This window comes from Hordeum vulgare, chromosome 3H (genome assembly GCF_904849725.1).
Source record: "Hordeum vulgare subsp. vulgare chromosome 3H, MorexV3_pseudomolecules_assembly, whole genome shotgun sequence".
Lineage (NCBI taxonomy): Eukaryota > Viridiplantae > Streptophyta > Magnoliopsida > Poales > Poaceae > Hordeum > Hordeum vulgare.
The window spans coordinates 2,511,039-2,522,023 of NC_058520.1; the positions used below are offsets into that span (position 1 = coordinate 2,511,039).

Sequence of the window (10,985 nt, forward strand, 5' to 3'; positions counted from 1 at the left end):
TATATATATATATATATATATATATATATATATATATATAAAGAGGTTATCGTTTCCGTCAGAAAACCCACCGCGGTGATTTAAAAAAAAGTCTTTGGTGTTTTCTAAAATTAACCAACAATCCAATTGATAAGTGAAGCTGAATCGGTATGTGCGGGAGAAAAAACACACCAGACCACCCACGACCTTACCTCCCATCTCCAGCGCCAGCACGCCACCACCCCCTGCCACGGCGTCGTGCGCCGCCGGCCCCAACTCCTCCAATGCTCACCTCCGTCCCCGCAAGCCACCACCCCAGATCCGGGCCTCCCCCGCGCGATGGCCGAGGCTCCGGCGGGCGAGCCGCTGGGCGGAGGAGGCGGAGAGCCGGCACCGCACGGAGGAGGAGGCGAAGGCGGCGGCCGCCGCTGACGGGGACGGGGACGTGGACAACAACGTCTACACCTCTGAGGACGATGGCACAGAGAACTACGGCCGCGGCGGCTACCACGTCGTCCGCCCCGGGGACAACTTCAAGCAGGGCACCTATGTCATGCAGTCCAAACTCGGTTGGGGCCACTTCTCCACCGTCTGGCTCGCCTGGGACACCGCCCACTCCGTACGTGCTCACCACCCCCTCACCTCGCCGTGAAACCCCCTGTTAAAATCAGCCCGCTGCCTCTAGGATTCGCGACGAGGATATGTAGGAAAAAAATATTGATTTGGATGCAGCTGTCTACCTGCCCACCAACTGTTCGCTATTTTGTCCCAGAGCTCATATGCAGAACTGCTAAATCAATTTCTCATTATTACTGTTTTATCCGTCAATCCTATCGCACTACACGAGATATTTTGATGTTTTACGCCGCTTGCCATTGGCCTTGACTACCTCCACCGCGAGCTTTCCATTATCCACACTGACCTGAAGCCCGAAAACATATTCCTTGTGTCCACTATTGACCCCTCAAACGATCCCCGGAAGTCAGGTGTGCCACTGGTGCCGCCTGCTGCAAGGGACATCGAGCCACCTCCAAGGGCTCCTGCTCGACCATCAACGAGTAGTGGCGTCACCAGGAACCAACAGAAGAAGATACGGAAGAAAGCCAAACATGTAGTTGCTTCAACTTCAGAAGGCAATGGGGCAGTGGCATTCGCCGACATAGACGAATCAGATGATAAGGGAGATCTGAGTACATCAAATGAGGGCAGTCCTAGCCAGGATGGGGACAGGAAGAGAGGAGGAGGGCATAGGCGGGGCAACAAAGGGACTAGGAATAAGATGGCGATGAAGCTGAACTAGGCTGCAAGCTGGTTGACTTCAGAAATGCATGTTGGACGTACAAACAGTTCACAAGTGATATCCAAACAAGGCAATACAGGTGTCCTGAGGTCCTTCTGGGATCCAAGTATTCTACATTTGTCGACCTGTGGTCCTTTGCATGCATATGCTTTGAACTTGCCTCACGAGATGTGCTCTTTGATCCGCATAGTGGAGATAACTTTGACAGGGATGAGGTATTTTTGTTCATTTCCTCATTTTGGTTTCGACTAAGAACATACTTTCAACATTATGGATCTGTACCCGGTTTATCACCTGGTAAATGATGTCCCCCATTTTAACTCAAGAAAGGTTCTCATCACAATCAACAGCTGACTCTTTAATACCTACATTCCATTCAAGCAGGAGATAACTGCGAAGGGTGGGCCTCACTTCTAGCTCGATGGTATTGTTTTTCAAAGTTTTATTTCTTGCATTAGCGTGACTCAGTGACATGTGTATGGTCATGGTCGACTTCATCGCCTTGAGACTCACCATGTTCAGGTGAACACGGTAGCCACCATTGGCAAGGATCGAAAAGAGGATAATAATAAGTGACAACACGGTTTTCGTGTTCAAATAGAAAAATGTGGACCTAGGAAATGGGTCTTGAGCTACACTTATATATTGGTTAGGGGTGAGCAATGTTTTTTTCTCCCGTTGAATAAAATTTGCAGGTCTTAGTGTCACCTCATGATACTATTCATGCATTCTAATTCATCCATTTAACTTCATCATTTGTTCGATTCGTTTAATTACATCGTCACCCGTAGCAACGTACGGGTACATTTACTAGTAACACTAAAAAGAACTTACTCCTTTATCTTCGAGGTCCTCACGACCCAAAGAGAGAACCTAAGAGCATCTATAGCCACAGCCAGACCCTTCGTATCCATCGCAAACACCCACATAGACCGTCCGATCACTAACCGGTCATGAAAACGGAACCCAACCAGACCCCTCAAACGGGCCTCAAACGACTAGGCTGACCGGCACCCCTCATATCCAGCCCAAGTATGGGGCAGATACGAGGGAGCCTGGGTGTGCCGGACATGCCCGCCATGTTGAACCCGACATCCTAACCCCACCACGAATTGCACTAAATCCACCCCGCAGAATAGACGGATCCATTTATTGTTTTCCTCTCCTCTTCCTCCTTGCGCCGTCCGTCTTGCAACTTCGCTATCATTCGTAGCCCGTGTCCCATTTGCTTTGTTAGAGGAGATTGTTGTCCCGTCCTTGGTGCGGAGGACGCTGTTACCAACCTGGAAGACACCACGGTATGTTCTGCAACTCTTTGACTCTGCCTTGCGCTGTATGTGTTCGACACAATGTCTGGCCGAATTTTGGGTCAAATTTTGAGGGGAAACGATGGATTCCAATGCTTCGTCCGGAGAGGAGTATGGACCAAGGAAGTTTGATCAATTGATTTTAGATGTGCTCATGAGCATGCAAGAGTGGACGGGAAATGGAGCATATTCTCCATTTGGAGGTCTCAATCAAAGGGAGATGAGTGATCAATCGGGATAGGGTATCCGGAGCAAAGCTACTGTAGAAGGATTACTTTACTTCGAACCTAACTTTTTTGGATGATTCATGATTTCTTTGTCGTTTTCGTATGCGGAAATCATTATTTTTGCGCATTATGGACGAAGTGGAGGCACACGACTACTTCAATATAACAAGGGATTATTGCAGTAAGCTCTCGTTACATGTGATATTTGTTATTTACGTGTAACATTAGTTTGTGTGATCGATGTGCATAGTTTTGCATGAATTTGAGAGTCCGAATATCAGATTTGTGGATGCATGGAGTGAAATATGGATGTCGTTTGGATACGTGTGCATGCATGCTTGGGCACGTCCGTAGACATACAGGGGGCCGGGTCCAGTCCGGCTGTACATGCTCTAACCACCATCGTCCTCGTGCCTCGTGACCTTTGCCATCGACCACTCTAGCGGTGACGAGGAGCTAAGAGCGTCTCTATGAGACCCCGTATAAAGCCAACCCGCAAAAGTCGTTTACTGTTAGCGGAAAAAGGGTTTTACGGGCCAGCGCGGGCGCGGACAGAGTCAGACCACGCAAAACAGACATGTAAAAAGGGTATTCACAGAAGATGTTTTTTTACGGGTCGGCTATGCAAGGTCTTCTCGGGCGCCGCCGTGTCCACCCGCAAACCGAAAAACCTCCCAATAAGCGAATTTGACACCGATTCCAACGAATGAGTTCCAATTCAAACAATAAAACATAGTTCGCTTGCAAATTGAAAGCATAGTTTTAAAAGATAAATGCAAAATGACTTCATGCATCCTGGTCGCTCTTCACTCTGCATCATCGAGATCATCACCGACCCGAATCCATCACTGACACTTTTTCCAACTCTAGCATTGAAATCATCAACGATATTGGTTCCGATTCCCGATTAGAAAACATCTCGCCATTGTAAAACACAAGCATCCTCCTCTTCAAGATTTCTCTCCTTGTCATATCATGCCATTCTTTGTTGATGTCGTCCATGTCATTGCGGTTCAAAGTCATGATCATATTCTCTTCGGCAAGAAGGTTGGCCATGGCCTTGTTCTCAGCGGCACGTGCTCTTCTCTCCTCAACGTCCTTGAGAAATTTCCACTATCCTGCTTCTCGCGTGACTCCTTCTCGTCCAACTCTATCTTTGCCTCCAAAGACTTCGCTAGCATCACCTCATTTGATTGCATCATGGCATCTATCTTATCCCGCAAGCTGGATGTTTCGTGTTCCCTTTTGATCTTCTCCTTTTTCTTTTTGTCACCATCGTCCTACTTCAAGTTTATTGGGCCATCATCATCTTCATCTTCATTCATGTCCGTAAGTGAACCTCTCTTTGGTGGGGATTCTCTGTCAATCAACTTCCACTTGTCACAATCTTTGAGCATTTCACAACAATGCTCTAGTTTCAAAATTTTCCTTCGGAAGCTTCCATGTCTTTGTACCGGTGTTGGGCAATTTTTTCCTACATAATTAAAACAAAGTCAAATGATGCAACCATTTCGCATGATGCAAATGGTGTGTAGAACTTTGGGACGTGAAAACGAACTCACATAGTTGGATTCCACGATTCCACTTGGATGAGCATTGCGAACTTGTTCTAAGCAAGCTGCCCAACGGCTACAAATCGGCTTGATCACGTCCCAACGACCTTAGAGTGACCGAAGGGTCCGTGTTGTCCTATTAGGATACTTGGCCATGAGTTGGAATTATTCATCTTCAATTCTTTGCCAATACCTCTTGACGGTTTGACCCACACCCATGCAAGCATCCACAAACACCGTACTCCAAACCTTGATCAAGATTTGATCTTCCAAGACTGCGTAGTTCTTTGATATCATGCTTTTTTTGCTTGCGATTGCTGATATGTCCCCTTATCTACCTCCTCCACTTCATCTTCACCACTGTGGTCATCCAAGCCACCCTCCAATTCATTGTAATCGAAACTAGCGATCGGGGCTTGATCGATGTCAACGGCGTTGGTGTCCAAGAAGTTCACAAACTCGGCAGCATCATTGTTCCAACCACCGTCACATTGAGTGGCATCACATCACGAGCTACCATAATGGCGAAAAAGCGAAGAAAGAATAAAGGAGGGAAGATGCATACCTTCCGGCCATTTCATCGAACACCTCACATGTGGTTGAAGCATCACTATTGAAAGGCAGTATCGGGGAACATCTCGCTGGGGCGGAGGGACTGGACGAAGGCCTTTTCGTAGGAACCTTCTTCCTCTTCACGCCCGAAACCTTCCTCATCTTCTCCGTCGGCGGCTGAGCAGATCGTGCTGCAGCAGCGGCGCCCGACGCACGTTCCTTTTCGGCGGGGCCAGACGGATTGCCGCCTTGCACGACAACATTCCCTTGTCGCTTGCGGGCAGGCACGTTGGTGCCTTGGGCGACGACGGGCGCAACATGGCCAGCGACGAGATCCGCCAGATGGGATTGCGTTTGCGCAACCTCCACGTTGACGTGAGACAGCTGGGAGGCTTCCATGGTGGCGAAGAATGGCGGGGAAGATGGTCCGGACCGCGTGGTGGCGGGGCAATGGCTGCCGAGGAGGGGGAGCGGGGAAGGGCCGCGCGGAAATTTCCCTCGCGCCAAATCTCGTTGCGGATATGGGGGCGAGCTCGGGTCGACCTCCCACCCCGTGAATCTGAAGGTTGAGGGCGAACTATTGTCGCGCTCTGTAAAAAAAATTACGGGTCGGACGCATTTACGGGGTCTGGTCTGACAACGTTTTTCGCCTCAACCCATATTTTGACGGTAATATTACGGGTCGGGGTATTATACGGGGGTTTGCGATAGATGCTCTAAGGCCATGGGCAATGCACCACAATGGACAGCTGCCCATCATCCACGTGAGCCACAACAGTCCACCCAGCACCAACCTACTGCTTGTAGAGAGTAGTAGGATGAGCCATGCGCGCTGCTTACATGTGAAGGAAGAAAAGATGGGGAAAGTTGAGCAGGCTAGGTGACATTTACAAGCCCAATGAAGCAGCCGTGCAATGGGTGAATGGTATAAGCGCATCTCTAGGAGACCCTGCATAATGCCTCGATCTGCAAAATAACCATCAAAATAAGGGTATGCACGGAAAATGGAGTCTCGTGCACGGACACGTTATGATTGGCGAACGCATGGTGGTGGCGTTGTTTGTTGTCGTGCGTTGTTGACGGCTGGCATAGTAAGGATCTTAAAGATCTCTGTTCAGAAAATGATTCGATAGGTCGATGGTGGTGGTGGCTTCTGGAGCATGTGCACACTTTGTTCTGCTGGACCGAATGTGTACTCAGGGTACACCATATATATGGGTCGTCCGGTGATGCCCCTAGCTCTAGTTGGGGCATTATGATGGCATCCTCCATTGTCAAGTTTTGTAGTTGTGGCACTGTGGTTTCAGATTGTTTGATGTATGATTTTGCAAGACCTCTGTTGAATAATTTTATAAAGAAGGTTGAGACCTCTGTTGAATAATTTAATAAAGAAGGTTGCATGGATTTTTTATGCAGAGGCTAAGGGTTTCATCTCCTTTTTTGCGAAAAATAGGTTTGTTTTGTGGTAAATGTATGCGAGTGGATTCACACAAAATTCAACATATGGTTTATCATGATTGAGCCATTGACTTCCCTTGAGAAATCCAGAAAAAGTTAACAATACAAGCTAAGAGAAAACCTAGCTTTTGACTTTCTATGCATGAGAAGCCGAATGTGACACCCAATTATGTTGTAGCAAGAGAAATCTTGAACACAAATCCTATAGTGATAGACATAAACAACACACTGAAATACATGCATAACACACACACAACTAATAGTCCACAAATGATAATTTTACACAGAGTTGTGTATACGTTTACTAATCCAATTAATATATGTGTGCTATTGACATGGCACACCCATCCAACTATTCATTACTCGGTCATGCTCGATTGATGTTGTTAATGTCTTGAGACCGGCCGCATCCTTAATGAGCCTGATGGATTCAACAAAATCATCTAAAAGCTTATGACAATCTTGGAATTGCGCGTCATCAACTGCCAGAGTTACTCTGATAGTGCTACCGTAGTTTAGGAAGTGCATGATCAGTGCCTACACAAAAGTTCCAGAAAATTATATCAAAAATGGATTAAGCATACAGTTTTAAGGGATGCATTTTTAATATGCTTTTGCAACATACATGTTTGATAATATTTTTGGATGGCAATGTTAAGGTGCTTATTTTACAACAGGATGCATATCTATGACATTTTTCTTGAGATTTTCTTAATAACCATTTTAGGTAAACCCCAGACTCAAACACCCACCCTTACATGTACATGCGTCATTTCAAACTAAACACAAGGTAAAGTTGAAGAAGATAACATGCCTACATAGCTTGCATCTCATCTCCCATGCCAACTTGGCAATGGCTCCTCCATCATCTTCTCGCTTGATAGATGGATACTCTATGATCCATTAGCCACTGCATTGGCAACACTTTTTACTCAGCACCTCCATTAAAATGCCTTGTTTTTGCAGGATGGGATCAAACTTGGCTTAACCAACTGAATAACCTCGCTTGATATCGATGAGTTTGATTCTCTTATATCTCTCTCACAGGTTATTGCCATATCTACATAGCCAAATTCCAGAACTTAACGCATTGATCGAGTGCCACTGAAGATCATATAGTTTATATTCTTCGCATTTTCTTCTCGCATGAGAGTGCAGCGCCTAACCAAATCTTTATCCCACCTTGAGGCATCTCGATCATATTTGGCTTACTCTACTGTGATCGCTGGCACTTCAATTTATCCTTTATCCTACTCCTTGCCCTCTAGAAGACCACGCGTGCTTGTAATTTGGAAGTGTCTCATAACACTGACCTTGACATAGCGGCCACAACAACAAACATCATTGGTGACTTAATGAATTGGTCACATAGCCTTACAAACATGAAACATAAGGTTCATGTCAGTCTACTCGATAATTACCTCTCCACGCGGACAACGTGACTCTATAAATCTCTCTTCTGAAATATAAATTCAGGTGGGAGCCACCCCTCTCAAAGTTTCAAAAGAAAAAGATAGTATAATGTATTTTCATGTGTAGGGCTTCTTGTCCTATCTTTTTTAATGAAGACACAATAGTTTACCTCTTCGAGTGAGGATGCGAACTACAAATGAGAACCAACAACGAAGGCACGAACACACTAGTGTGCACCCACTATACACTCCGCAAATACATGGAGCATTGAAAATAGTAGGGGCATGCGCCAACAACTGTGACTAGTATCCATAAAAAGAAAACAAAAATAGTCTCAACCATCATGTTTACAACATATATTCTTTTCTAAAAACAATTGTAAATCATATAGACGTGTATATGGATTTTTATCATGCATTGTGTACACAAAAAAAGACAAATACAAGGATCAGAATGTGGTTAATTTTTTTAGCCACCTATTTTCCTTTTTGTGTGACACACAATCAAGGTATTACTTAATATTAAAAAAATACATAGAAAACATCTTTATGTATTCTTTACAAAACTTATAGGTTCTTGAAGCTTCTAAATACCTTTTTTTTAAATGTTGAGCACCGTCGTGCTCGAGAGCCAAATTGCCTTAATTTCTCCAAAATAGTGAATTGTTGAAAAATAATAATGATAATATACTTGATTCAGCTTGGCAGGTGTAAATGTTTATATCAAATAAGTACATTAGTTCAGATTTATTAAGTGAGAGCCCTATATCTGTGCACTACAGATTCTCTAGTGGCTTACTATGAATTACGATAGTACATTCTCCTTTTTAAGTCAATGTTGTTTTAAAGAAATAACAATCTTGTACGATAATTAATACATGCAAAGGGGGAATCTAGATCATTTGAGCGAAATGTAGGCAACAAAGAATGGAGTGAGGAATAGACCCGTCTATCTACAAATTATTTGCGCAATCAAACTTTGTCAATGGAAATACAATTGTAATTTTTTTTGGATATGAAAGTAAATAAAATAGAGGCTTATGTCAGATTGGCACAACAAATAATCTAATTAGGATTAATGAAGAGGTAAATTGTGTCTAATAATTAGACAACATGAGAAAAGTGTGAATTTGATTTTGAAACCACTCGATGTGACTTTTTTTTTGAAGCAACGTAAGAATGCATATATTTTGGATGGATGAACTTTACATATGTGACTTGCCTTTGCCTGTGGTTGCTCGTAGGCAGTGATTGCCATGAAGGAAATTGGGTGCCCACATAGCCTTATATGTTCAGATGGCCCAACAACATTTGATAAGAGTATGCTTGTACGTGTGGCAAAGAGGCGGAAGATAAAAGCTCCTGTCTACTTTCATTGAGAAGTTGCAGCATAATTAGAAACATGCATAAATGGGTGTATTGCTTCTCCTTCAGCATTTGTGCTACACAGTATTGAGAAGATCGTATAAAGTGCAAATGAACATGAATATATGTAGGAGTATACCTTTGTGCCAAAGTATTTCACCAAAAAATCAACAACCACTTGTGCAAACTTCACTTCTAAAGAGGTCTTTTTCCTATGCATAGACCTTTTTGCCTTGCGAACATACTCAAGGGGATCATTGTGCAAGGCTATATGAAATGGATAGATGAGGCCGCTAACTCGATTCCCTCTATCTACCTTAGTAACATATGTCTGTTCACAGTTGAAAGAAAAAAGTTAAAGCAACTAATATTCTATAAAATTGTGATGAAAGGGAACGTTGTGATGTTTATGTGGCATTTAATTGATATTTCTTTCATATTTATTTTGAGGAAAAGAAAGATCTTACTTGTCGACTAGAGATTGGCCTTATGTTGACAGGGAGGATTGATCGCAAGCAGATTCTCTTGGTGTTAGTATCTCCTAATATTGAAGTTAAGAAAGCAAATGTTAAATTACATGTCCACAGAACACATATTCATAGACGTTGTCAGACAGATCACTTACCAGACTTCCTAAAGTAATATTGTGAAAGAGCTGCTGAAGTCACACCAACTAACACATCGTTGATAGTCTGTAAAAATGAAAAGGAGAAAGATAAAAATGTCCAGTGAGTGAAATGAAGATATCCATCTATAGAACTATTTCTCTTATAAGTTATAATCGATATAAAGTTGAAATGGCTTTGGTACGCAGTTCATGACAGTCTTGATGAGCTTGACATCGTCAAGGCTAAGGCTTCGGTGCACGAAGCGCTTGCGACGGGGAGACCCGCTGCCATCTGGCATATGCGTGAACATCGTACGGGGATCTCTCAAGAACAGTATCGTCGCAGCAAGCAATGCGACATCCACCAATGTGTGCCATCCCAACACAAAATATGACCAAACCCACGCCAGGTAATCGCTTGACAAAGACAATGGAGGTCGGGTCCGCTGTTGATAGATGGCGCCGGTCCTTCTGGGCGGCGGTGGCATGGCCGGCAGCCTGGTTGGGTCAGCCATGCTACGTGACGAAGCCATGAAGAGTGACATGATGGACATGGCGTCGCCGATGGAGTGGTGCAGGCGGAGCACCACCGTGGAGGCCGCGTCGGAGGTCTTCAAGTTGAGAAAGTGGAACTCCCAAAGTGGGCGTCCCCTGTCCATAGGGAGTGTGGACAACATGGCTACATAGTCCTCCACGACCTTCTCCGGGTTAGTGGCCATTACAGCAGGATCGAACCTCGGGACGATGATGTGATCGTCCACGTTCACCGTTGTTTGCACCCACCGCGGCTTGTCATTCTTGGGTCCATCAATTATCTGCATATGGGTGTATTATTGGAGGGTGAGAGAGGTGATAAAGAGATGCATAAAATTTAGAAACTACTCTATATTGATTGTGTTGGATCAAATTTCTAGAAAAGAATGAAGTTTATAAAATTACTTGAACACTGCGGAAGCGTGAGTAACGGGTAATCAGCTCTGTTTCGATGCCTGAGCGGAAGACGGGCAGGTTCACCGGCGTGCTGAGCCCCATCACGACGATGATGCAGACACCCGTCTCCTCCAAGATTCTTCCCATAGGGCTCATGGGTTCATCCGCCGCTGAATTGTCAGCACATTCCGTCTCTGCCGATACACGGACGGAGAGCGGACGGCTGGGCGGACTGGCTACGTTCATTTCTACTTCCATCAGTGGCTGTGGCTTGCTCGATCGTTAGTTACTTGCA

At 44.8% G+C, this 10,985-nt stretch overlaps 1 protein-coding gene and 1 pseudogene across 1 annotated transcript; one reads left to right on the plus strand and one right to left on the minus strand.

The window, feature by feature from the left end:
* Nucleotides 1-318: 318 nt before the first annotated feature.
* Nucleotides 319-1,696, plus strand: LOC123439073 (annotated as a pseudogene).
* A 4,805-nt stretch (nucleotides 1,697-6,501) lies between these two features.
* LOC123442368 (wax ester synthase/diacylglycerol acyltransferase 11-like) lies at nucleotides 6,502-10,985 on the minus strand. Its single transcript, XM_045118385.1, has 7 exons — nucleotides 10,700-10,985; nucleotides 9,964-10,575; nucleotides 9,779-9,845; nucleotides 9,621-9,694; nucleotides 9,293-9,484; nucleotides 9,011-9,154; nucleotides 6,502-6,913 (listed from the first exon to the last, which is right to left on the minus strand). The coding sequence occupies exons 1-7, from the start codon at nucleotides 10,946-10,948 to the stop codon at nucleotides 6,704-6,706; spliced, it is 1,548 nt and encodes a 515-aa protein (XP_044974320.1). The 5' UTR covers nucleotides 10,949-10,985; the 3' UTR covers nucleotides 6,502-6,703.

What these genes read in the sequence shown, in the direction of transcription:
- LOC123442368 (XM_045118385.1), bottom strand. Translation starts at nt 10,948, where the DNA reads ATGGAAGTAGAAATGAACGTAGCCAGTCCGCCCAGCCGTCCGCTCTCC. An exon ending in CACGCTTCCGCAGTGTTCAA is followed by an intron (nt 10,576 to 10,699) that starts GTAATTTTATAA and finishes ACCCATATGCAG; the next exon opens with ATAATTGATGGACCCAAGAA. An exon ending in TGAAATACTTTGGCACAAAG is followed by an intron (nt 9,155 to 9,292) that starts GTATACTCCTAC and finishes CAATGAAAGTAG; the next exon opens with ACAGGAGCTTTTATCTTCCG.